At 41.6% G+C, this 25,987-nt stretch overlaps 2 protein-coding genes across 13 annotated transcripts in view; one reads left to right on the top strand and one right to left on the bottom strand.

Moving 5' to 3' along the window:
- LOC121867202 (protein amalgam-like) overlaps positions 1 to 11,816 on the bottom strand; it is a 65,731-nt gene extending 53,915 nt beyond the window's left edge. For 9 of the 12 annotated variants that reach the window (XM_042367016.1, XM_042367015.1, XM_042367017.1 and 6 more), the window contains exon 1: positions 11,428 to 11,815. In XM_042367016.1, the coding sequence (XP_042222950.1) occupies positions 11,428 to 11,464 (37 nt within the window). In that variant the 5' untranslated portion in view covers positions 11,465 to 11,815. Of the gene's footprint in view, positions 1 to 11,427 lie in introns of all 12 variants that reach the window. The other 3 variants (XM_042367026.1, XM_042367023.1, XM_042367027.1) reach the window with 2 other exon arrangements.
- Positions 11,817 to 18,890: 7,074 nt separating this feature from the next.
- Positions 18,891 to 25,788, top strand: LOC121867200 (beta-1,3-galactosyltransferase 9-like). Its single transcript, XM_042367012.1, has 8 exons — positions 18,891 to 19,136; positions 19,815 to 19,923; positions 20,176 to 20,454; positions 20,589 to 20,807; positions 21,724 to 21,834; positions 22,978 to 23,134; positions 23,607 to 23,732; positions 23,995 to 25,788. The coding sequence occupies exons 1-8, from the start codon at positions 19,088 to 19,090 to the stop codon at positions 24,301 to 24,303; spliced, it is 1,359 nt and encodes a 452-aa protein (XP_042222946.1). The 5' UTR covers positions 18,891 to 19,087; the 3' UTR covers positions 24,304 to 25,788.
- Positions 25,789 to 25,987: the final 199 nt, after the last annotated feature.

Below are 25,987 nucleotides of genomic sequence, written 5' to 3'. Positions count from 1 at the left end.
CCCCGTGATGAAGACGAGCGCTGATTGGTGTTTATCACTTCAAGTCTCCACCAACCACAACCCTTCGCGTTGTTCCTCCTCCTGCCTAGCCCCCCCCTCCCGAGTCCTTCCCTTCCCTTCTCTCTTTCTCATACTGTTTCTTTCCTAACCTCCCTCCCTCCTTTACCTCCCTCAATCTACCCATCATCTCCCTATCTTTTTCGCTCTTTCCGTTTCTTTCCCAACCTCCCTAAATATCTATCCCATTCTCTTAATTTATCCCATCTTCTGTTCATTCTTTCGCACCCCCCTCCCTCCATTCTTTCCCTCCCTTTCTTTCCCACTCAATGTCCCTTTCTTTCTCATCCTCACTCACTTCCTCCATCCCTCCCTCTCTATCATCATCCCCCCTCCCCCCATGTGAACCAACTGGGACAGAAGAATCAACAAACGCCAGCTGAGTGGTTCTTTGTTCACAGCGGCTCCCAACAAACCCCCATACCACCGGACCCCCCACACCACCTGACTCCCCATGCCACCTGACTCCCCATACCACCTGACTCCCCATACCACCTGACTCCCCATACCACCGGACTCCCCATACCACCGGACTCCCCATACCACCTCCCTGCCTCAGGTAAACAACTGTAATTATGTTGCCTTACTTCATTTTCCAAGAGCGATTTTACCTTTCTAGCCTTCTGGGGTAGCCAATCAACGCAGAGCATGCCCGCAAACGAGTGGATTTTGCTTGTTAAGTGTCCTACGTGCGTCAAAGGGTATTCTTTAGCCCTTGAAGTGTGCGTGATGGAATTTTACCTGAGCAGTCATGACCAAGGTGCCTTACTGCGTTAATTAACCATTTAGTATCGACGTTACACACGCTCCTTGTTGCTTCTGTCTGTCTGTGAGTTTTTAGTTGCCTGTCCGTCTGTCTATCTATTTGCCTGTCTCGGTCCTTTTTACTCATTTTATGTGTCTTCTCTAATCACATAATGCCTATCTGCCTGTCTTTCTTTATACGCTTGGTCTAGGAAATTCTAGATGCAGTGGCAGAATCAATACAATACGTCTGAATGTCAATGTCTGTCTTAAAATAAACACAGCCAGTTCACTGTTAAGAGGAATCAATAGTTAGTGTTGTAACCTTTGTAATGCTAGCGTGACATTCTCTATTTTACCTTGTGTACTGCGACTCTCTCTCTCTCTCCCTCAACCTAACCAAACGCTAACCCAACTTAACCCCTCAGGTAGCGTTAGGGTGTTTAATCATCAGGTAAAATAAGTTGGGGGGGGGGGAGGATCTAATCATCAGGTGGTCCCGGATTTCTTCTGGTGTGATGTTCCCTCGTCATAACAATGCTCCCAAGTATCTACCGTGTTTATTCCTGTAGCCTCGTATAAAACCAACATTACCCCGACCACACACACACTGTACCAACACACAAGGGAAGAGTTGCCATATACCGTGCCAACACTTTAACCCGGAATGTCAACACACACACACCTACATTTTGGTCTTTGCCTGACAGGGGGCCAAGCTTGCCAAAAACGGGCTTGGCCAGAAGTTACTATAGGCTGCACTGGTCTGGGACGAAAGATAGCTGGCCAATATTAGGTCTGGCGAAATGTTACTAAAGTTAGGGCCAAAATGGCTAAAAATCATTAAGGGCCGAGATGGCCAAGGAAGGGCCTGGCCAAAGGTGAGAACATTACTCTCTGTCACTTTCTACACTAGCCCTGTGCAAGTTGAACACACACACACACACACACACACACACACACACACACACACCTGACGACGTGTTTGGATCTTTAATTCACTCATAAGTATAAACACAAAGGTGAACGCCCCTACATCCTCCCTCTCTTCAGTACAACACACCTGAAGGAGACGTTTACTGCCACCTAACACTCTTCCCCGGGAGTGTTAACTACTTCCAACACCCATGTGACGTTACTTACAGGAAACAGAACAAAAGAGATGAAAGGAGGAAGAAGAAAGAAGGAAAAAGACAGAAGCAAGAATGAAAAGGAAGGGAAAAAGGAAGCAAAAGATGAAAGAAGTAAAGAAAGCAGGAACATGCAAGAAAGTAAAAAAAAGAACGAAGAAATTATGAAAAACAAGAATTTTTTTGAAAACAATGAGAAGAAAAAGTTATTAAAAAGAAAACAATAATAAAGAAAGGAGTAAGAGAGAATAAGGCGAAGTAGTAGTTCCCTCCCCACAAACAGTAGGACAAATACAGTGCTTTGACACACCCACCCACCTGGGGCCTTTACCTGCACGCTTACACACTCGCCTAAAAAAATACAACAATAAAAATAAGGGAGGAGGAGATTAAATAACCAATCTTATTTTACCTTGAGATTAACCATCCTTAAGTTACCCTAACCTAACCTTACCTAAGTAACCCTAACCTAACCTAACCTTACCTAAGTTAACCAAACCTAAGTTAACCAAATTTAACCTCACTTAACCTAACTTATTTTAGGGACCACGTGAAGATTAAACACTCCATCTTAATTCACCTTAAAATTAATCACCCTTAAGCTTATTTAACCTAACCTAACGCCATAAAGTAACATTATGGTGTTTAATCATCAGATGATATAATCTAGGTTGACTAATCTTCATGTAATCAACAAATATATCATCAGTCTACCTTTAATTCATGTCCTAATTACATCAACCTAAAGTAACACACAAAGGTAAGTTAACATATTGAAAAGCACAACACCTTTCATGACTGACTTTCTGAGAGATGCTTTTTTCCTCCTTCCAGCCAGCATGTATAAGAACCCTGCAATCGTACCCTACCCTGTCCTGCCCTGTCTCCCCACACAGCTATAACCATCTCAGTGACCTTTCTCTTTACTTAAGTTAATGAATATCAAGAAGTGCATGACACCAGCGGCCAGCCACACACTGTAGCATATTAAATTTTCGGGGAAATATTAATTAGTGTTATGAGGTTTATGTATGAACAAGTGACAACAACAAAAGTAATAGCGATGATGATGATGATGATGATGATAATAATAATAATAATAATAATAATAATAATAATAATAATAATACCGTACTCTGCACTCCGTTGAAACAGTCAACTTCGAACGCTCTTGAACTTCCGATTCTGGATGTATCAACGGACTTACAGTACATGTCTATACTAATACTAAACGGGTCGCCAGTGAAGACGCCGAGCTGTGTTCCTGAAGGCTTTTACTTATATTTTTATCCTTTTACGAGAATTGGTATTTACATTTGCTTGTAATACCCAAAGTCCTAAACTAATCAAGCCGACATTGTGAGGTGTACAAAACGCACCCAAGTGTCGCATCAGTCAAGCTTTGGCCCCCACGTACACAAAAATTACTAAGAGGAGAATGTGGTGAGGGTGACGCACGCCAGCTGCCAACTAGTATTTGTGAGTTGGTGGAGGGGCAGAGAGGGAGTGTGTGTACCGCTGCTGCCTTGGCATCAGTTCATCTCTACTCTGTTTATGTCTCATAATGCCACTCAAACATCTCTTCAACCACACGAAAATTATTTACCAGATGTGGCTAAACAGATGATTCAGGATCAGTGTTACCCTAACGAGGTCAAAGTTACGAACCAGATGTGACTAAACGAGTGATTCTGGATCAGTGTTGCTTATAAGGCCAGTAATTTATCTGAATAACACTCATGTCTTTCAAAATTCTGTTCACTTCTTAGGCCTCACTTTTAACAAACGGCTCACGCGCAAATGCATATTACTAACGTATAGATTAGCACCTCCAATTCACTTAACATAATGAAGTACCTATCAGGTAGATCATAGGGAGCCTTGTACCCGTACGATAGCTTAACCTTGGGGTGCGGTAGGTATTGCTTGCAGATGCATGCTGTATGCATAGGCAAGCAATACCTGACTATAAACTGACAGTCGGTGTTGGATCTCGTGACTTGAGGTGGAGTACCGCACCCCAAGGTTAACCTATCGTACGGGTACAAGGCGGCAAGGAAAAGTAAGACCTCTCACCCCGCTTGTAGAGCATTGGCCCTTGCGGGGATAAATTCCCTTTCCGCCTACTAACACAACAAAATGAGGTCTCGCTTACCGAGATCAACCACCTGGTATCCACCAACATCCCCCCTTGGGAAGCCACGTGACCATTTGTCTCCACTGAGCGGCCCCCAAGGAAGCAGCAGACCCTCCTCTCCCTCCCCCAGGAGGGATATACATATAAGATTCTTTGAACTCCTCCTGTCGTTTCGTGACCAAATGCGTCTTTTCAGACGGGTCCAAGACTGGTACTAGCGTCAGTGCAGGTATTTGGTAATAAAACTAGGATTCGAGATATCGCCTGCCAGACCTCATTATTTTCAGCTGAGTTGTCTGCTATAGAGAAGGCCATTTAGATAACGCGAACAGCTGTGATAGAGAAAGATTTGTTATTTTCTCAGATTCAATGTCAGCTCCTCAGGTAATTAAAAGCGGCTAAACAAATTAATGAAATACAGGACAGCATTAACAACAAACTTCACTCAACTGGTAAAAGCATCTGCTTGGTTTGGGTGTCCGGATATTACAACATTGCAGGCAATGAAAGGACAGACCGGTTAGCCAAATCCATGTTGGAACTCGAGGGTACCGCAGGAGGAGCACCCAGCATGGGAGCTACTGCGGTCTCTCTCCCTCAGTAAACTTACAGTGAAATGATAAACAATGACAAGACAAGTGGATCGAGCTAAACCTCTATTTTACAGTGAAGCCCAACACTGAACACTGGTCCACGGGAGACAGGGACAACAGGAGGAAAGAAATTGCACCTACACGGCTGAGAATGAATGCCACCTTCATTCCTCACTTGGGACCTTAGATCGAACAATCCTTCCTACCGCAGTGTACTATATACCGCAACTATTTACCAGAAATAGCTAAAAGAATGATTCCAGATCAGTGTTGCCATAAAGAGGTCAACAATATATATCTTTGATCTTTGGCGCGGGACGACACGAGGATCTGATCTCTCTTATCTGATCTCTCTCTCACCTTTTTATTGGTAAAAGAAAATTGCGTTGACACAGAAACGAAATTTAAGACTGAATTTCGAGTTTTGTCATAAAGAAGTTAAAACAAATTAACAATATTCTAGAATACTGACATAAATAAGAAGATTAAACTAAATATAAAAAGGTGTTCAGTGGAAGACTTTGGTGAAATATTAACAAAGAAATCTAAACTATTAAGTAATTTCTGGTGAGAGAGAGAGAGAGAGAGAGAGAGAATAATCGTGAATACTGATAAACAAAATCAATAAATATCTTCTTTTAACACCCCCACCACCTACCCACACAGACAGATGCTGGGGATTAAAGAAAAAGAGAAAAATGAGAAACAAAAGACACAGATAAAAAGGAAGAAATACCAAAAACATAAACACTGACAAACACAAACAGTAAACAAGCCATGGTTACACACACACACACACACACACACACACACACACACACACACACACACTACAAGATGCGCCCCCCCACCCCCCTTACTCCGAGAAATGTCACCCTTATACCGGGAAGTGGCAGTGTTGGTTGGTGGTGGAGGTAGTTGTGGTAGTGTGGTGGAGAAGTTGGTGGACACGTGTGTTGGAGGAGCTGGGGGTGGTTAAGTAGACCCTCTCCCTCTTGGTGGAGTTGTTTCTCGAGTGTTGAAGTAGAGAGAGAGAGAGAGAGAGAGAGAGAGAGAGAGAGAGATTGAAGTGGTGTGTGTGTGTGTGTGTTCTGTTTATCCCTAACGATGCTTTATTATATCAGAACCGATATTAACTGTAGGATCTCTCTCTCTCTCTCTCTCTCTCTCTCTCTCCATTACACATTACTTAATATGAGAGTGACAGTTTTATTATCTCGAATAAGCAGACAAGAGGGTTTGGGTGTACATGTTGACCAATCAGCAGTCAACATGTGTGCCCCAGCCAATCAGCAGCTAACACGTGCATGCCCCAGCCAATCAGCAGCCTACATGTATGCCCCAGCCAATCAGCATTCATTAAGTTTAAACCCCAGCCAATCAGTAGCAAACAAGTTAATTGTCAACCAATGAGCAGCCAAAACGTGTATGGCCCAACCAATCAACAACCAAGACATACCGGATATTACCCAGCCAGTCAGCAGCCAAAACGTATATTCCATAGCCAATCAGCAAACCTAACCTAACCAATCAGCAGGCGAAACGTATACTACTACTACTAATAATAATACTTACTAAATTAACAATAATAATAATGGCACTGATTACGGACACGGACGGACGGACAAGATCACTACAAATCAACCTGTGGCACTCAAACAACAACCACAACAAAGAACAACACCAGAACACCTCAGGGTTATACTACACATCAGATATAACCACAGACAGGGGTAGAAAGGGAAGGATATAACGTGGTATACCCTCAAAAATAATGTAATATATTCATGAGACTTCTGCAACTATACGAGGGGACGGGGGAGGAATAGGGGAATAGGGAGGAAGGGAGGAATAGGGGGGAATAGGGGAATAGGGGGAGGAAGGGGGAGGAGGTAGGGAGGAAGGGGAAGGGGAGGGAAGGGGGGAGGAGTAGGGGAGGGGAAGAGGGAGGAGTAGGGGAGGGAAGGGGGAATAGGGGAGGGAAGGGGGAGGAGTAGGGGAGGGAAAGGGGGAGGAACAGGGGAGGGGAAGAGGGAGGGAGGGGGGAAAGGTATGGTGACGAAATTGTATCTGGACTCTTAACTAAACTCTTTCTCGTATCACCAGGTTAAGTTAGGTTACGTTAGGCTAGGTTAGGTTAGATTAGATTAGGCTAGGTTAGGCTAGATTAGATTAGATTAGGCTAGGTTAGGTTAGGCTTGGTTAGGCTAGATTAGATTAGCGTTAACTCACTTTCACAACTATTTTTTTTACTTGTTTTTGTGACAATTCATTTTAGAGAAAGTATAACGAATAATTGGAAAATTTTGGGGTTAGAACTGACCTTTTAAGCGAGTTAGTTAATATACGCCCTTACATCACCAGTTGGGTTGAGAGATTAAACACGAACTTCTGAGAATCCATTTAGGGTCGCAGTTTAATTTCAGTTGATATGCAAATGTTCGTAAATCCAAATCGCGGTCAATACATAACACTTACACACACACTTACACACTTACCCACACACACACACATAGTCCAAATTCAGTAAGATTCGTAAAATGAATAAATCTCCTAAGTAAAGATGTAATAACGTACCTACGATTTGGGTTGACTTAAAAATAACGTACATAAATAACGTACAGACATTCTAAAATAATCTGTACGTTAATTTTACCTGATTTTATAAGAATGTGATAAGTTAAGGTAGAGTCTCAGTGCAGTTTTGGTGTCATTCTTTAGCGATATATTTTTGTTTCTTTTGTTAAGATTTACTTGTACGTAAATTTAAAAACCTCAAAGGGGACCCAACGACTCTTTACCCAAGGACCTCAAGAACCCCAGAGCCACCGCTGGAGAGGAGGAGGAGGAAGAGCTGAGAGGAAGAGGCGGGAGGAGGGTGGGTGGGTGGAAACCGGCAGGAATCGAACTTACGAATCCTTGAGAATGTACAGTAGTATCCTGAAGAGCACTCATCATCCCTGCACCCCCTTCAGGTCCCGGATGTACCCATTGAGCTGGACTTCGATCGAGGAACAAATTAATACAAGTCACGTGACGCTCTGTTGTTATTGATTAACTTTGAGGGTCATAATTAGTTGGGTATTTTGCTGTTTAGAATAATTAATCTCATTCCCACGGTGGAAATGAAATACCGGATAACATTTAACTAGAAATATCAGTTTAGAAGTAGTAATAATAATAAAAACAAATGAACAACGGGAATGGTGCAGACTCTAATGATAGTTGTTGAGATGACTTGACAAAGACGCGACGCCCTGATACCTGCACGAGCCATCAAAAGAGCCTGGCGATCCCCTTTCCCCACATGACACACTTATAGAAGCTACGCCAGACGAACGTTCACCAGCCTTCCCTCCACCCCAAAATGACACACTTATAGAAGCTACGCCAGACGAACGTTCACCAGCCTTCCCTCCACCCCACAATGACACACTTATAGAAGCTACGCCAGACAAACGTTCACCAGCCTTCCCTCCACCCCACAATGACACACTTATAGAAGCTACGCCAGACAAACGTTCACCAGCCTTCCCTCCACCCCACAATGACACACTTATAGAAGCTACACCAGACGAACGTTCACCAGCCTTCCCTCCACCCCACAATGACACACTTATAGAAGCTACACCAGACAAACGTTCACCAGCCTTCCCTCCACCCCACAATGACACACTTATAGAAGCTACGCCAGACAAACGTTCACCAGCCTTCTACCAACAGTGGCGATCTTAAGACTACAGCAACACTTTAAGGTCGTCTGGTGGCAAGTGTTGAACAGTGGAGGGATCATACACAGATTACTGGCCTCTCCTTCCCTCGGCATGGCCACTTCTAGGTAGGGTGGCCATTAGGTAAATATTCTAGTCCCATATACACAGCTGAGAGAGAGAGATGCTGGTGGGTAAAGTCAGAGAATATATCACAGCTACATCGTCTCGTCACACACCCAGCCTCTCTTTCTCTCAAATCTTCCTAAATGGTTCGACTCTCCCACGTTACTAAATGGTTAGTTTATTCTGGGTCGTGACCACCTGACCTACCACCTTCACCCACTGAGAATGTTTACTCAGTGGGTGCGACACATCGAGACTGTGTGTGTGTGTGTGTATAATTTTCATTCTTATTATTATTATTTATTGTTGTTATCACTCTTATTACCGGTGTTATATCATCATCATCATCATCATCATCATCATCATCATCATCATCATCATTACTAGAAGAAATTTATAGAATATGCATATGACAATTAGCATCAGTAGAGAATTCTGGGTTTTATTTCACCAAAACAAAATGTTTCTGGAGCAATGGAAGAGGAGGGTGGTGGAAGAGATAGGAGAGGAGGGAGGCGATGGAGGAGTTGCAAGGTGATGGTGGAGGAAGAGGAGGGTGTTGGAGGAGAAGGTGGTTGAGGAAGAGGAGTGTTGGAGGAGAAGGTGGTTGAGGAAGAGGAGTGTTGGAGGAGAAGGTGGTTGAGGAAGAGGAGTGTTGGAGGAGGAAGAGGAGTGTGGAGGACGAGGAAGGTGATGGAGGACGAGGAAGATGTTGGAGGAGGAGGAAGGTGATGGAGGACGAGGAAGATGGTGAAGAGTGAGATGATGGAGGAGGAAGAGGATGGGCACATCTCACACGTCAAGTGGCACATCCTCCCAAGACGATGACTTCACGTCCACCTTCTGGACCTATGACCTTTCTCTTCACCACCTGCCTCCACCATCACCACCACCTGCACCCACCTCCACCACCACCTGCATCCACCATCACCACCTGCACCCACCACCACCACCACCTGCACCCACCACCATCATCACCTGCACCCACCACCACCTGCACCCACCACCACCACCTGCACCCACCACCACCTGCACCCACCACCACCACCACCCATATCATCCGGCAGTGGGCATGTAGACGAGTTCCGGTAAATCATTTGCTTCCGTTATTTTGCCGTCACTTCTGGTGGGCCGGTTACTACTGGTTACGTTAGTCAGTTTCCGGTTACGTAAAAAGGTGCGTTTGTTTTAGCCGGCAGCGATATTGTCTTTACCGGTTGTTTATTGTATTGTAGGCTTTTGCCGGTTCTATAAAGATCTAGGCTATTTTACCGGTGGTTATTGTCTTTACCGGCCCCTAAATTAAGACTTTTCTTACCGATAACTACAATGTATTTACCGGTTATTTAAGCATTTGGGCTATTTCCTGGTACCACATACTCCTTTACCGGTTCTGTAAGAGGTTCATGTTTTACCGGTACCACTGCTGTCTTTACCAGTTCTACGAGTCGTTTGGCTCTTGTACCGGCAGGTAAAATGTCACTACCGGTACAATTACTACCTTTACCGGTAATATGTGTTTTCCTATTAAGAATTTAGGCTATCTCACCGGAAAAGATACTATCTCAAATCGGTTCTATAAAATATTAGCTTATTTTCCCGACAATTTAACGGATAGGATTTTCCGGTTAATTTCACTGACAGATACCAACTCTAAGTAACCGGATATTTAACCAATAATACTACTGAATTAATCGTTATCGAAGGAAGAGACGTTTACAGGTTAATCTCGTTTCAGTTTTGTATCCGGATAAATGCATTACTATTAGTATTTAACAAATAAACTATCGAAGTTAAAATACGCGCTTTTAATATGGTTAAATTAAGGAGTTACGATACATTATAACATCGCCTCAACATTTTTAACATTTTTCGTAATCTGGTTATCCATTGACGTTAAGCTTTTAGATATATAACACGAGCAGCAATTTCAGAAAAAAGCTACGGTACAAAGCTTAATTCAGGTTTCAAGCTTTTTAAGTTATAGTGAATATCTTACAGTACAGCGTTAATGGGTAAATAAATTATAAAAAAGTTACTGACAAGATCAATAACGGCTGTAACAGTTATCGTCTTAAGAAATAGTTTATAATATTATTTGGCTTCTGTTACTCCCCGGGATAACACCTTAATGGTCTACGGTTAAGGTGTAGAAGAGGGTGACCACCAGAAGGAATCGTCCGAATTGGTTGAAATTTTTTCTACACACTAATATGATAATATTAAACACAAAAATGGAAACGACAATGCATAGAACCTAATAGAACCTGACCTAACATACCCATAGGTTGGGTTTGTTAGATAAAGTAGCAGTAAAGTGTTGACGTTGTAATGTAAAGTGGCAGTAAAGTGTTGACGTTTTAATATAAAGTGGCAGTAAAGTGTTGACGTTGTTGTGTAAAGTGGCAGTAAAGTGTTGACGGTGTGATGTAAAGTGGCAGTAAAGTGTTGACGGTGTTATGCAAAGTGGCAGTAAAGTGTTGACGGTGTTATGTAAAGTGGCAGTAAAGTGTTGACGTTGCAATATAAAGTGGCAATTAAGTTAGAAATTACACTTGTCCACCAAAAAAATATAAATAAAATAATATATATATATATATATATATATATATATATATATATATATATATATATATATATATATATATATATATCGATAAAATCACACAGGAAAAAGGGAAACAATGGAGCACCTTAGCTTTCGTCTTTATTCAAGACATCTTCAGAGGCAACTGGATTACATGGACCGAGAGGGGCTTAAGTACACAGGGTGACCTGACATCGCTCTCGTAAAGTGTTAAAACGACTGATCGTTCCTTGTTAGCCAATACACTATTATTATTCGTCAATAAACAATAATGCCAATAAAGTTTCTTTCACTAATACTATTACTACATATACACTGTAAAGACGCATAAAACAACACTTACCGTAACAACAGAAGATGATGAGCGTTGTACGAAACATCTTGAAGTTCCGACACAAAATTTCGTCCAAGTAAAAATTCAAACCCAGAAAATACTTATAATCTTTGCTGTATTAACCACCAAACATTTGACACGTGAAGTTCGATGCCCATACGCGCTGGCAAGCATATGTACTCACAAGACATTCATGCTTCCTGGAATTCATCAATAAATGACAAGATCACTCGAGGATTATCATCAAGAAACTGGAGACGCGATGGAGGATTAAGATAAGGAATTTAAAGTGGATTGTGGTTGTTTATGCGGAGCTGACGCGTGTGTGGAGAACTGGTGTAGGAGACGCAGCGTCCATACCCTACAACGTCCGGCTCGCTACTGGCTCCCTCCCCGCGTGTCTGCACTGTATGTTGGGGTTGGGGGCTGTTGGCCAATAACAATATTGCGTAGGTCAGTTCACTCGCTTACCTACTGCGATTTACCACAGTTTTGGGGTCAGTTTTGGCGTATCCAGGTTAAGGTAAAACATCAAGAAAAACCTACAGCGCAGAACTAGATTTTAAGGACTTTGCTATAGTATCCGCTTAGAGCAGTAGTTCTCAACCTGGGGGCCATGGCCCCCAAGGGAGCCACGGCGAGCTGTTATAAATTGTACGTTTCCAAATAATGTTGGGAATCTGAATTAAACAAAACTTGTATTACTTATTTTGACTTGGCAGAAGAGAATTTTCATTCTTTTTTTGTCATTTGGTTTAATCATAACGACAATACAATTTTAATATTTACATACTCTGGTGCTATTTTTTTTTTTTTACTGATTATTTAAGATGTCACAGGTCCAGTCCCTGTCTGTGTGACAGGCGCTGGACCAAGCTGCTGAACTGACTTGTTCAGTACGTGTCCGTGTGTCATCCCTTTGCAAGTGGTGATAGGACCGAATAATCTCAGTCTGGCCTGAGATCCCATCACGAAAACAGTGGAGGCCACGAGGATGTTGAAAATCCCTCAAGGGAGGAATGGAGTAAAAAAGGTTGAGAACCACTGACCTAATATAACCTTGATCTAACATAACCTTGATCTAACATAACCTTGATCTAACATAACCTTGATCTAACATAACCTTGATCTAACATAACCTAGATCTAAAATAACATTAACCTAAAATAACCTTAACCTAAAATAGCCTTAACCTAACCTTATCTGATATTGTCTTAACATAACCTTAACTTGACCTTTAACCAACTATAACATTAACAGACTATAAAATTCACCTAACATAGCCTTAAACAAACCTTAATTTACATTTTATGTAATATAACTTATCCCAACATAAAGTTAACCTAATGTAACCTTAACCTAACGTAACATGACCTTAACCTAACCTAACCAATTATACGGTTACTTCGTGGTTAAATATTATTATGGCCAAGGTCTGGGATAACATTAAACGGAACACCTTAAAATTAGCCACCCCAGCTTATTTCATCTGAAGATCGGGCATCCCAGCTTATTTCACCTGAAGATTAGGGATCCCACATTATTTCACCTGATACACACCCCCAGCTTATTTCACCTGATGATTAAACAAGCTAACCTAACAAAACCTAACCTAACCTAACCTAACCTTACCTAACTTAACTAACTGTAACCTAACCTCACCTAAACTAACACAAATTCTAACTTGGGTTTCGTTTCTGCTTTTTCGTGGTTACGTTGATCGCTACCATCGCTTTATTCTCGAGTGCTGCTAAACCACTGCTGTTTCCTGCAATTTACAGTCACACTCGACCTTGTTTCTCTGACAGCCAGTACTCGGTGGTTGGTCTTGGGGAAGTACTGGCATATTTTTGGAGTACAATTAATTGGAAGTTGTGGTATTCTGTAATAGAGATATACCATATTTACTATTGCTGTGTGAGTCAGTACCAGTAGTATAACACCACCACCACCAGCTTCTTGTAGTGTGAGTCAGTACCAGTAGTATAACACCACCACCACCAGCTTGTTGTAGTGTGAGTCAGTACCAGTAGTATAACACCACCACCACCAGCTTGTTGTAGTGTGAGTCAGTACCAGTAGTATAACACCACCACCACCAGCTTGTTGTAGTGTGAGTCAGTACCAGTAGTATAACCATATCGTTACCAGATTGATATATATATACCTGTACCTAATTAGCTCATAATCAGGAAGGCCACAGCAGTCAGTGATTCACCTGTCCGATCATTACAGGTGTGTAAGGCAAGTGAGGGCAGTACACGTTCACCACGCATACGATCGCTACACCCAGCCTACACGATCGCTACACCCGCTACACCCAGCCTACACGATCGCTACACCCGCTACACCCAGCCTACACGATCGCTACACCCGCTACACCCAGCCTACACGATCGCAACACCCGCTACACCCAGCCTACACGATCGCTACACCCGCTACACCCAGCCTACACGATCGCTACACCCAGCCTTAGCCGCCGTCATAAAACGATATACTGTACATCTCGCTCGTGCCGTTGAGAGATATACTGCCCACTGGAGAGAGATATCTGCACGAGACACTAGTGAGAGATACTGACCACTATTAAGAGACATTCGCACCAAACAGTAACATGAGACATATTAGTAGACGTAGTGAGAGATAATAACCACTGGTGAGAGACAATGATGCAAAATACTGACAATATGAGATAATAATGAGAGATAGTGGGAAAGACAGTGGTGAGAAATACAAGTGGGATACTGATGAGAGATATGAACTTATGGTGAGACTTTATTCATGGTGATAGAGAGATATTTATCTATCTATCTATCTATCTATCACACTTTTTCCAAATATAATCATCCGTTGAGCCTAAATTGCAGGTTGAAGTGCCGGCAAGAATGAATCCGTGCAACACAGATCAGCTAAACTACCCACGTCATTAATTAGATCGTTAATGGGTAAACTAACAAGGCCAGGAGTGTTGCGAGTGTCAGTAACAGTGTATAAGTGTTGTGTTGTGAGTGCCATTAACAGTGTGTGTGGTGTTACAGTGTGGCGGCAGTGACGGACATTAACAGGAATGGACAAGAAGAAGCATTAGTTATTTCTTCTCCAGCTGCTGACCAATCACCCTGTTCTTCAACCATCTGGCCATCTTCCTTACCACCACGTCTACCACACACCACCTGCACCAATATCTCCCTCTCAGGTGCGTTTACCATACACCACAACCACCATACACCACCACCATAGGTATAAGTCTACCATACACATACATACTTCCCCCACCATACACCAACACCACACGGGTGAAATTCTTCCCCATTAGATATTTTATTTTTTGGTTATTCATACAATTAAGTTACACCTGAATTCTTCTATACCTTCAAGACATGATTCTTGTTGTTGTTTACTTTGTATCTGTAATAACCTGACTGAATAAACTGTTCTTTGCTGCCATCTAATATATTCTGGGTTAGGTTAGGTAAATAAACAGATATATTTCATTTACAGACTCCGTCGGTTTGGTAGCATCCCGACTCAAATGCTCGCGGTCAACACACGCTCCTTAAGGTACCAGCCAATGAAAACCCGAGTAGGATGTGCCTCGTTAACGTGATTGTTCTAGTTAGCGGCGTATGTAAGGGGTATTCATTGGTCAATTGAGGGATCCACTGACACTGTCCACTACGTCAACAGCCAATCAACTCACTTCAAATCGATGTACTGAGTTCCGCCTTTTTGTTTGTCCTTTAAGGTTCATTCAAGGCATTAGTTTACTTCACCTAGTGGATGCCTATATAATATACGGTATATAAGGCACAGTGGCTGTTTGTTTTTATGTCTGTTCGCTATATACGGCTAGTATTTTAAAGATAGCCACTTGAAATTTGGCTTGGAGATGAGCATGCACCCCAGAAGTGTCCTGAAGGTGGAACTTTAGGGGGTTGGTCTCAGTGGTCGGCCCCGCACTACCAACGATGACTCTCTTGTATAAATGGGGGGACCTGAATTTGATATCGTAGTTGATGTAGTGTAGATGATGGCGTAGTTAATACAGTATAGATCAGGGGTATATGCGGCCGGCTGAGTGGCGTCTAAATTTCGGGCTATGTGGCCGGTAAGATTGTTATTATTCCTTATATTTTGGGTGAAAATAAAAGGCAGGCATAATAAGGAAATAATCGAGAAACGACTCTCCGATTTCGATTGGCCGATATGTTCGAAAATTGATATTTCATTGGCTTAAATTTCTGTGGTGGAGGCCTAATGTGGATTTATCTTATAATTTCAGCGGGAATTAATCAAGGCTTTGTCTGCATTTTTTTGTAATTAATCCGATTAATACGTGGTTACATGCAGCTAGATATTCTAATGTATCTTTACAAAATATCTAACTAGGCTAGTGATTAATGCTATTATTTCAATGCTGAAAATAAAAGCTATGTTTAGTCTTAAATATCGGTGCTGTTTATAAAAATTTTCTGACAATAAAATATAGGTTTGCATTTCTGATTTTACATTCAATTTTGTGGAACGCAGCGCTGACATCTCTCGGCCGATCACTGATTACTTGTACCATTATGTGGCCGACTAGTGTATAAACGTCGCGGATCCCTGGTGTAGATTATAGTGTAGAACTGTAGATGATAGTAAAGTTGATGGCGTAGTATAAAGGATAGTATAGTCACGGACATAAGTTATGAGCTGACGACTTAAAACAACAAACCCCAACTTTTTCAGGACAAAACGATACATTTCATTCAGAATAAAATATTTTCCCTAGGGTCGAGGAAGCTAGCCCAATTTTCCTGGCCAACGCGTATGACTTAAACCAGACTGTCCCACCTAAGAAAATCTCCGAGAAGTTCCTTAAAATCTCGCATAATGAACGTTTTAGGTAAGTCACTTTAGTATACGTCTGAAAACTTCACTATAATTAACTGCCGAACAAATAAAGACACCTGAGAAGTCCCTTATCTTCCTACAGGTTCATCAACACCGCGGGTGGCAAGGTGAACCTGGCGACCCCGACAGTGAACCCCATCCCGGAGCAGGTCATCTGGCGACACCACCTGGACAAGGGACAGGTGTGTAATACCACCCAGCCCTTCATCCTGGCAGTAGTCCCCTCGGCACCTGGAAACAGGGAGAGGAGGCACCTGATAAGGGTCACTTGGGGTAACCTTGCTTTCTACAAACACACACAGCTCAGGTGAGAGGGTCAGGTGAGGGGACCAGGTGGAATGAGCGACAAAGACAATGTGAGCTCGACCAAAACCACACAGGGACGGCAAATGGGGGGTGACTAAAGTGTGTACTGTATGTTATTGTTTATGTATGCTTATGTGGCTGTGTAAGTGTATGTAGTAGAGTGTATGTTTTATCTAAGTTTATGTGACAGTATATGTTTGTGACTGCATTTATGTACTGTAACTCACCAATTCTCACCACTACTTCACCATTTTGTCCAATATCTCACCAATTCTAACCACCATGTCACCAATTTAACTATCATATCACCAATATCACCACCACCTCATTAATATAAGACTTACCTCCCGCGTCGTCGTCTTCTGCAGGAGGAATATCCAGAAGACCACTTCCCGCCCTTCGTGTTGGGTCCGGCGTACATAGTTGGTGGCGCCGCCCTCAGGAGACTACTGCAATACGCTCCACACACTCCCTTCCCGTGGCTGGAGGACGTGTTCCTTACTGGCCCCGTCGCCCACGCTGCAGGGGTGAAACACATCCAAGCGAGGAAAATCTGCACCATGACGCCCTCGACAGACATCATGGGTGGAGAACAAGTCTTCCTTATAGAGTCGAGGATCACCAATTGGAAGTACGCTTAGCATGGTTCAAGGGTCAGGCACAGTCAGGGACAAACGTTTGCTCCCTGTGGTGAAACTGAGTCACGGGAATGAGTCTCCGAACTGACTTAAACCTGACTGTTTCGTCTCATTTGGGGTCGATACTATTTCATTTGGGGTCCATACTGCTTCATTTGGGTTCGATACTGCTTCATTTAGGATCGATACTGCTTCGGTTTGGGAGGGAGCGAACCTTTTGACCTTGACTGTACTTGAGGTTCCTGCTTGAGGGTAGAAATATTTGGGATCAGAGTTCATTCACAAACCCACATAAAAAATATATATATTACAGTATACTGACTGGTGGACATTTTAAACACAGAATAAGAGAAGAACAAACATTCCATAATCAACTGAAGAATCTCCACCCCAGTTTATTTCACGTAAAAATTAACCACCCCAACACTTAACCTAACCTAACCTAACTTGAGATATAATAGAAAGCCAGAGTTTTTTAAAGTTCAATTTATTAGGTTAAGTGTGTGTGTGTGTGTGTGTGTGTGTGTGTGTGTGTGTGTGTGTGTGTGTGTGTGTGTGTGTGTGGTTCAAAACCTCGTAAATATTGTATTGTTATTAATGCAATAAATTTCTTATCATAGTTAATTACTATTTTTATTGTCGTTTTAAATATTATATTGTTACGTTGAAAACTAACACAAAATAACCTCCACTGATTGGTCTTCCCTCCCGTGACGTCAAAGTAAAATAACGTGTGCTTATAGGTGATGAAGACGTCAGTATAAATAAACAATACCAAACACAAAACACATAAACAAAAACAAAAACTAAGAGTATGAGAAACACAAAAAGAACAAACGAACAAAAATAAAAAAAATATTATAGAAGTAATTTGACATCCATTAGTAACTAAGAGTAAAGGAAAAAATAGACGTTAGATGAAAAAGCCGAATGCAACAATAACTACGGTAACACGTGTAGTGTACACCTGTTATCATTATACACACAGGTGTTTGACAAACTATGGATATCTGACATGAACCGGTTCGGTTTACCTGCCTCGCCACGTTGTGTGAGTGGGACTTTACAGAAAATTTCTATAACATATAACTCCTATCTTACCTTGGGAATATCTTAAAATAGGCCGAGGAAATTCACAGTTTCCCCTAATATTATTTTGAGACCCTTTCTCGTCTTGAAGTCAACTGTGTATTTAATGTTTACTGTTTATATGAGCGCCAAAAGACAACATTTCATGGGCAAAAAACTCCTGCCTTCCATACACACGAATAATCAGCAACTTTAGAATATTTTTTTTTTACAGATAATAATAAATTTTTCTTACGTTTCGAATATCCCACAAAAAATAACAAGTAAAAATATTTTAAATTTTCGTAACATCAGTTTAGCGATTTGGTCTTATTACTTTCCACACACAAGAACAACGTACAAGTTACTGCTAACCTGGAAAACTTTCACAGAGGGGAGGGGCAGCTCGGCCAATCACAATGATGTCATGGTAGAAACAGCCAATCACAATGATGTCATGGTAAAAACAACCAATCAGCAATCGTCAACTAATGAAATCCTGGGAGAAAAGCTGCGCAAAGATAAAACAAAATGACTAAGTATGCGCAGCGCTTCCCCTCCGTGTACAGCAGTCGGCAATACAGACACAGTACCTTTGTGTAGTGTGTTGGGTGTAACTAGGTGTAGGTACTCCCTAGCGTCAAGTGTATAATATTAAACTAGCCAAGTGTATATAATCCCCTTGTGCATTATAACTGTGTCCAAAGCATCTCCAGCGGATGTAGATAAGAGAACACAGCTTGGGGAGGGGGTGAGTGCACATGTCATTCTCTCGCCTCTGCACCATCATGGCACTGTGGCATAGACGAGGTGAGTCACATATATGGGCAGTAAATTTTAATATATGTGACCTAAGTGGAAGATATATATTATTATGTTTGTGTATATAGAGTACATATGTGTTAACACTAAATTGGGATTATTACCGATTAAGCCTTAAAAAAAAAACTGAATTTTTCCCGAATAGGCATCATATTTTATTTGTATTGTAACTTAACGGAAATTAATTGGAACACGGTAAAATTTGGTGTGTGTGTGTGTGTGTGTGTGTGTGTGTGTGTGTGTGTGTGTGTGTGTGTGTGTTTTCGATGAACATGTCATATTTTGTGTCCGTGTTCGTGTATTGATAGAATATACGATTTGTATACACACACACACACACGCACACATACATTAGCGGACATCTGTATTGTTTCCAGATAAGACTAGTTTGCTTTTCCATAATAATCCCTTGTGATAAGAGAGAGAAATGAAAAGCAAGGAAATCAGAGATAAGCCATTATTAAAAAAAAAATTATATCCCGTGCAGTAAGATTTTTGAGTATGTACCCTGTATGTACCTAATTACGCTACAACACAAAACTGAAGGAATCTCTCTCTAGTACCCCGTTACTAAGAACAAACTGGTGCTATCTGGAAACAATACAGATGTCCACGAATGTGTGTGTGTGTGTGTATGTACTATAATACATTCTTACACATTAACAGGAAGACATGTCCGGCCAGTGTGGACAACGGTACTGAGTGCTCTGTTGTTGTTCCTGGTTGCTTTTCTGTTGGTTCACCATTCACAAAAAATCCACAACAGCTCTAACAGGTGAGAGGTGGTGATGGGGAGGGGGAAAACAGGAACCTACCTGATTGAATGAATCTCTCTCTCTCTCTCTCTCTCTCTCTCTCACTGATAATTCACTTCCTCACTGATTCATGTATTTACTCACGCACTGAAAGGAAATTCTACCTGACCTGTCTTCCTGTTACTTATAAACTTGTGTCTTCCTGTGTACATATATATTACTATAAGTTTAAGTTCAGGGGTTCAGATTTGCCAAAGACACACATATTTCAGACTACTATACTTTAGAGGTTCAGCGGAAGACCAACCGGACCCATTAGAACCCAAGGTGGTGAGGAACTACCTGGAGGAGGAGGCAACAGAGGAAGGCGAGAACGAAAAGGCAGAGAAGGACCTGATCAGAGTCAACAGACATCAGATAACAGTTCAGGGCGACCGAGAGACAGATGATGGCATTCAAGAGACAGAAGACAACATCCATGGACACACACCACAACCTGTCTCACTCCTCACCACCGTCTACGACCCCCTCAGCCACCCAGACCGCTTTCGGTGAGACTTTTCTGTGTTAAAATAAAGACTTAACAATCTGTCCATCTGTCAATCTATTTAACAATTCATATATACAGTTTATCAGTTATATATCCATCTCACGATCTATTCACATATCTCTCATCTACCGACAGTTTCATTCACTCTCGTAAGCAGCTGAATTTGACTGGCCCCAAGACCAACCTGATCCCTGAACAGGTGAGGTGGCGCCACGACCTCACCCACGTGTGCCCTAAGAGTGACCGGCCCTTTATTCTGGCCCTCGTGGTCTCTGCCCTGAAGGAGACAGAGCGTCGAGCATTCGTTAGAGCCACCTGGGGCAACCCCGTCTGGTATCCCCACTCTAGGCTGCGGTGAGTCACTTGACGCTGCTGCAGGAGGATGTCTCACATATGTCAAAATAGCAACTACACTGTAATAGGAGGGGGAGGGTAGGTTAAGGTATGAATGTTTTAAGAATTCTAGATAGGTCTGATTTGCTTAGGTTCGGTTCATTTAGTTTTGTTTAGGTTGGGTGAATTTACGATAAGGAAGGTTAAGATCAACTAAGTTAGGTTTTGTTCGGTTAAGTTAAGTTAGGTTCCATTAAGTAAAGTTAGGGTTTGTACTTACATGTACTGTATAAGTACCTCTGTTAAGTAAGCGTTAATGATCAGAAGTAGTCTACCTGTAGTATAATTTCTAAAGTACAAATTGTAGGATCACCTAGGTAAGATATGTAACTGCAACTTAAACAGTTCACAAACAATGTCCACCTACACATTACAAGCTGCCTGTATATGATACTACAGTACTTTAAAACTATTGTTTATTCCAACATCGTTTTGACAAACTGTGAGATTCGATAGTTTTATCTACAGGCTAATATATTTTTTTCATCTCCGTCGGTGAAATATATCAGACTAACATTTAAATAGATGGTTCATTGCCTCCACCTCTTGTTTATCTTACGTTAAACATGAAAACTCCCGTGATGGAGGGTATACATGGTCTTGTAAGAGAAGTTACTGACGATGCCACGGGAGGTGTGACCTAGTTGAAATCTCCCATCTTCAAAACACCCCCTAGCTATGTGCAATTCATCAGCCTGTATGTATTTTGCATTTACCAATTGAAGATCTCTCTCTTTCTCTTTTTCACACACACACACACACACATGCCATTAGAATTTATATACGAGTGTACACCACAGCAAGTCAATCAACATCAATTGTGGAGTTCTGGGGTCATGCCAGGATACCAAAATAAATTGCATTTGTTTCATAAAAGAGCGGTGTTCGTGTTGGGAGAGACACTGGACTCTGCCTTACAAGATGCCGTTGACCAAGAGGCAGCCATACACAATGACATCATCCAGTACACCTTCATCGACTCCTACGCGTAAGTGTTTCCTCCTTTTAGAAAAAATTGCACGGTAAAGGTTAATTTCGTGATAGTTTCTGCGCTCAATATGCAAATTTATTTTAATAGTCATTAACTTTACAAGAATGCAATCAACACTTTGAAAACAAAAACACGAATAATAGGTTAAATATTTCCAGTACAAGTTTAAATTAATCCAAATTAACAATATTAAAATTTACACACACAAATAGGAACATTAAAATGTTATACAGTATTGAATACAGTATTGCTATCTTGATCTTTCTCTGAATTAAACAAGTAAGATATATTTACTATTTAGTATCAAGATTTATCCTTTAAATTATAAGTAAAAAGCATCTAAGAAAATATATAAAAATAAGAAATAAAGTACAGTGCAGTATATTAATGATTATTGTGTACGAATTTGTGTGTGTGTGTGTGTGTTACGGCTGTGATTTTTCGTCGTTTATTCAATACATTAATATATTTTAAAACTTGTGACTGGTGTTTGTCTACCATGATGGACGATGGTGGGTGTTTGTCTACCATGATGGACGATGGTGGGTGTTTGTCTACCATGATGGACGATGGTGGGTGTTTGTCTACCATGATGGACGATGGTGGGTGTTTGTCTACCATGATGGACGATAGTGGGTGTTTGTCTACCATGATGGACGATGGTGGGTGTTTGTCTACCATGATGGACGATGGTGGGTGTTTGTCTACCATGATGGACGATGGTGGGTGTTTGTCTACCATGATGGACGATGGTGGGTGTTTGTCTACCATGATGGACGATGGTGGGTGTTTGTCTACCATGATGGACGATGGTGGGTGTTTGTTTACTATGATGGATGATGATTGGCAATTGGCTGCTCAAGTCCCAAACACTCCTGCCATCACACACACATACCGCAGCAGCTCAACCTAGCCTGTTTAGTATACCAAACCTTAACTTAACCTCAACCTAACCTCACTTAACCTGGGATTTGATTTAACCTAACTTAACCTGAACTTTGACCTCAGCTATCTTAACCTGAACTTTGACTTAACCTATCGAACCCAAACTAAAACATCACAGTGGGTGAGGACGGACTTTGCTTAATTTTATCGTCTCCCTAACTTGAGGTATGTCAGAACTACTTCATCTCCTTCCAGGAATCTGACGTACAAGACGTTGTCGCTGCTGACGTGGTCGGCTTCCCATTGCCCAGATGTGCCCTTCGTTGCCAAGATTGATGACGATGTCATGGTCAACCCCTTTCACTTGTGGACTTTCTTCAAGGAGCAACTAAACAATCCACCCGAGCCCAAGGTATATAATACCAAGGGGTCCCCAACAATATCACCATCTTTAAATCCCAATTCTATTTTTCATTTTGACCACTTTCCAGTTCACTAGCCATTTTTGGCAGTTGGTCTGTTCTTTCTTATGACACTTATTGTCCAGCGTTAGAACAGGAGGAAACTGGATATCCAAACAAGACCTACGATGCTTGGTAGGGTCACACTGAATAACGCCCTTCTCATAATATGAGAAGGAATATTATCTGTCCTGGGCTGGGATTGAATACAGGACACTATCTGAGAGATACTTGCTTTACTGCTGTACCACCAACACTGACAATTTGTGCTGTATGTAAGAGGATAAATTTGAAGGAGACCTTCATGGCTAAACTACATATCTAATTATTTTACTGGTGATGTTTGTAGGGACTTCAATTCCTCAAGGCACAGTACAGGATGGCATATGCTGGTGCATACTAAGGTAGTTCTTGTTATTGCAGGGTGTGAAGGAAGGAGACGAGGTGATGGAGGTCCCTGCTGGAGCCAACAAGGCCACCACCTACATCTATGGCCGCTACGACCCTGTCCCCTACCCTCTGCGTTCTACCAAGTGGGCCGTCTCCAAAGTCAGTGACTCTCTATTTGGGTCTGTCATCTACCCATTAAATAATTTTCGCCGATGTGATTCCTCCTAGATGGAAGCAGATAACCCTAGAAGTTTTATGTTTCCTGAATGCTCTGTAGACCTTTCTTGATGGTTTCTTGATGGGCGTCCCAGAATTTCCAAAATTTGCATAGGTCATCCTGTGCTTGAAGATAGTACTCCAAGTTTACATGGATCTGTTTTTCTAATTTTTTTATTTGTCTCCCAACTGCCCTGTACTGTAGGTGGAGTACCCAGAGAAGTCCTTTCCTCCCTTCGTACATGGTCCAGCGTACGTAGTAGGAAGCGCGGCCGTACAGCAGCTGCTGAAGTACGCCCCCTACGTGCCTTTCGTCAAACTGGAGGATGTCTACACCACCGGCCTTGTCGCTCATGCCGCCGGGGTGAAACACGTCCAGATTAATGGAGTCATAAATACCTTCGTCATTAATCACAAACTCTTCAACGGCACCCAAGCCTTCCTGGAGGAGACCAGCCTGAATACAAAGAAGAAGGCTTGGGATGGCATTCTTCAGTATGCCCCTCACAATTAGTGATTGACATGACATTATGGACTCCAGTTTGCCCTTTGTTATTACTGTACTGACTAATTCCCCACGTTGTCAGGTTTGTTTTTGAGGCAAAGCTCTTAGTTTATGTCAGTGCCTGCACTCTCATCTACACTTTTAGATATTGCCTCCGGTATTCTTTCCCCAACTTGTATGTATGTATGTTTATTTGTTTTTCTTTATTTTTTGGGGCAAATCTAAAAAGAAACAATGAAGTCCATACCCCCAAAGTTCCCTTAGTATGCTTGCAAATTTTTTCTTGGACACACACAGGCTTTTATTATTAGAGATTATTGCAATGGCATACTTCAACATGACCTTCATCTTTAGGTAGGAGAGGCATACTAGTCTCAAGAATGTCCTTTAAGACTAAGAAGGCTTGTAGAAAAAAGTAGCCAGGAAAATTTTTACCTTCAAGACGTAAAGACCACCACGAACAATGGTGACCATGACAGTGGCCATTAGACCATAACGGAAGCACTGTGGTACCTACACCCAATAGGATATAACAGGAGATGTTTTTGAGACGAGAACAAATCCCTCACCTGGAAAACCCCCTGATAGTCAGTCAATATGAGGAAGATGGGCATTGAACTAACACAGACAAAAATCCCTATGAAATTTTCAAACCAAAGTATTATTTAATTTAAAAAATAATTATAGAATAAAAATAAACCCTCGCCAGTAGTTTGGAAAGTAATTTGAAAAGAATAAGATAAACCTTTCTCAGCAATGTGTAAAATGTAGTTTTAGGGAAATAAGAAATGGGTGAAAGTAGATGAGACACTTTGGTCATATAATTAGGGATGAGGTGATAATAACCAAAATATTAATGAGCAAAGTCAAGGGGGAGGAGGGGTCAGGGGAAGGCAGAGACTGGGAAGGATGAATGAAGTTAAAAACTGGATCCCCAGAGATGTACAAAACCTTAGAGGATTGGCAGAAACAGCCCAAGAATGTTTAGACTGAAGGAATGTGACCGAGAACCCTTAGATATGAGAACGGTACTCTGATTGATTGATTGATTGTGGTGACAAACTTGTGTGTCTGCATTTTCAACTCTTGTAGTTTCTACTTGCTATGGTTATTTGTGTTTAGTGATGCAAGATGAGGGTGTAGAAAGCTGTAGATGATTATGATGGGGTTTAGTGGCTGCTGGGAACGTTCTACTGATAGTTGGGTGAAAACACCAACGTCATCAAATTCTTTCACATTAAGATAAATTCTGTATCTGTAATTATATTTTTAATTCAACTTATTAATCAATTTATTACATCTAGGTTAAGACACCAAATCAGGAAATCTCTCGCCTTGAGTACAATTGCATATGTACAGTATTCTTAACTTTATATTTGTACTTGTATTTATTAATGCATAATACTATAACCATATGGGAATTACTGTACCTGCACTGTATAGCTACTTAAGTCTGTCCTTGTATTAATATTTCAGAATAAAACTTATAACTAAGTCAGGAGTGTTATGACATCAGCTACAGTGAGAAGAACTGTTGCGACATCAAAAAATAGCTAAACATAACCTTAATTTAATTCAACCTAACCTAACCAACCAAACATTATCACAGCTCATTTAATCTACACAAACAAACCAAACTTAACCTCTTGATACCAACGTTGTACAAATGAGGAACTCCAATGTACAGTTAAGT

The sequence above is a fragment of the Homarus americanus genome, unplaced genomic scaffold (genome assembly GCF_018991925.1).
Source record: "Homarus americanus isolate GMGI-L3 unplaced genomic scaffold, GMGI_Hamer_2.0 scaffold6317, whole genome shotgun sequence".
Lineage (NCBI taxonomy): Eukaryota > Metazoa > Arthropoda > Malacostraca > Decapoda > Nephropidae > Homarus > Homarus americanus.
The sequence above is the reverse complement of the archived record's forward strand: the minus strand, read 5'-3'. Positions and strand labels throughout refer to the sequence as shown.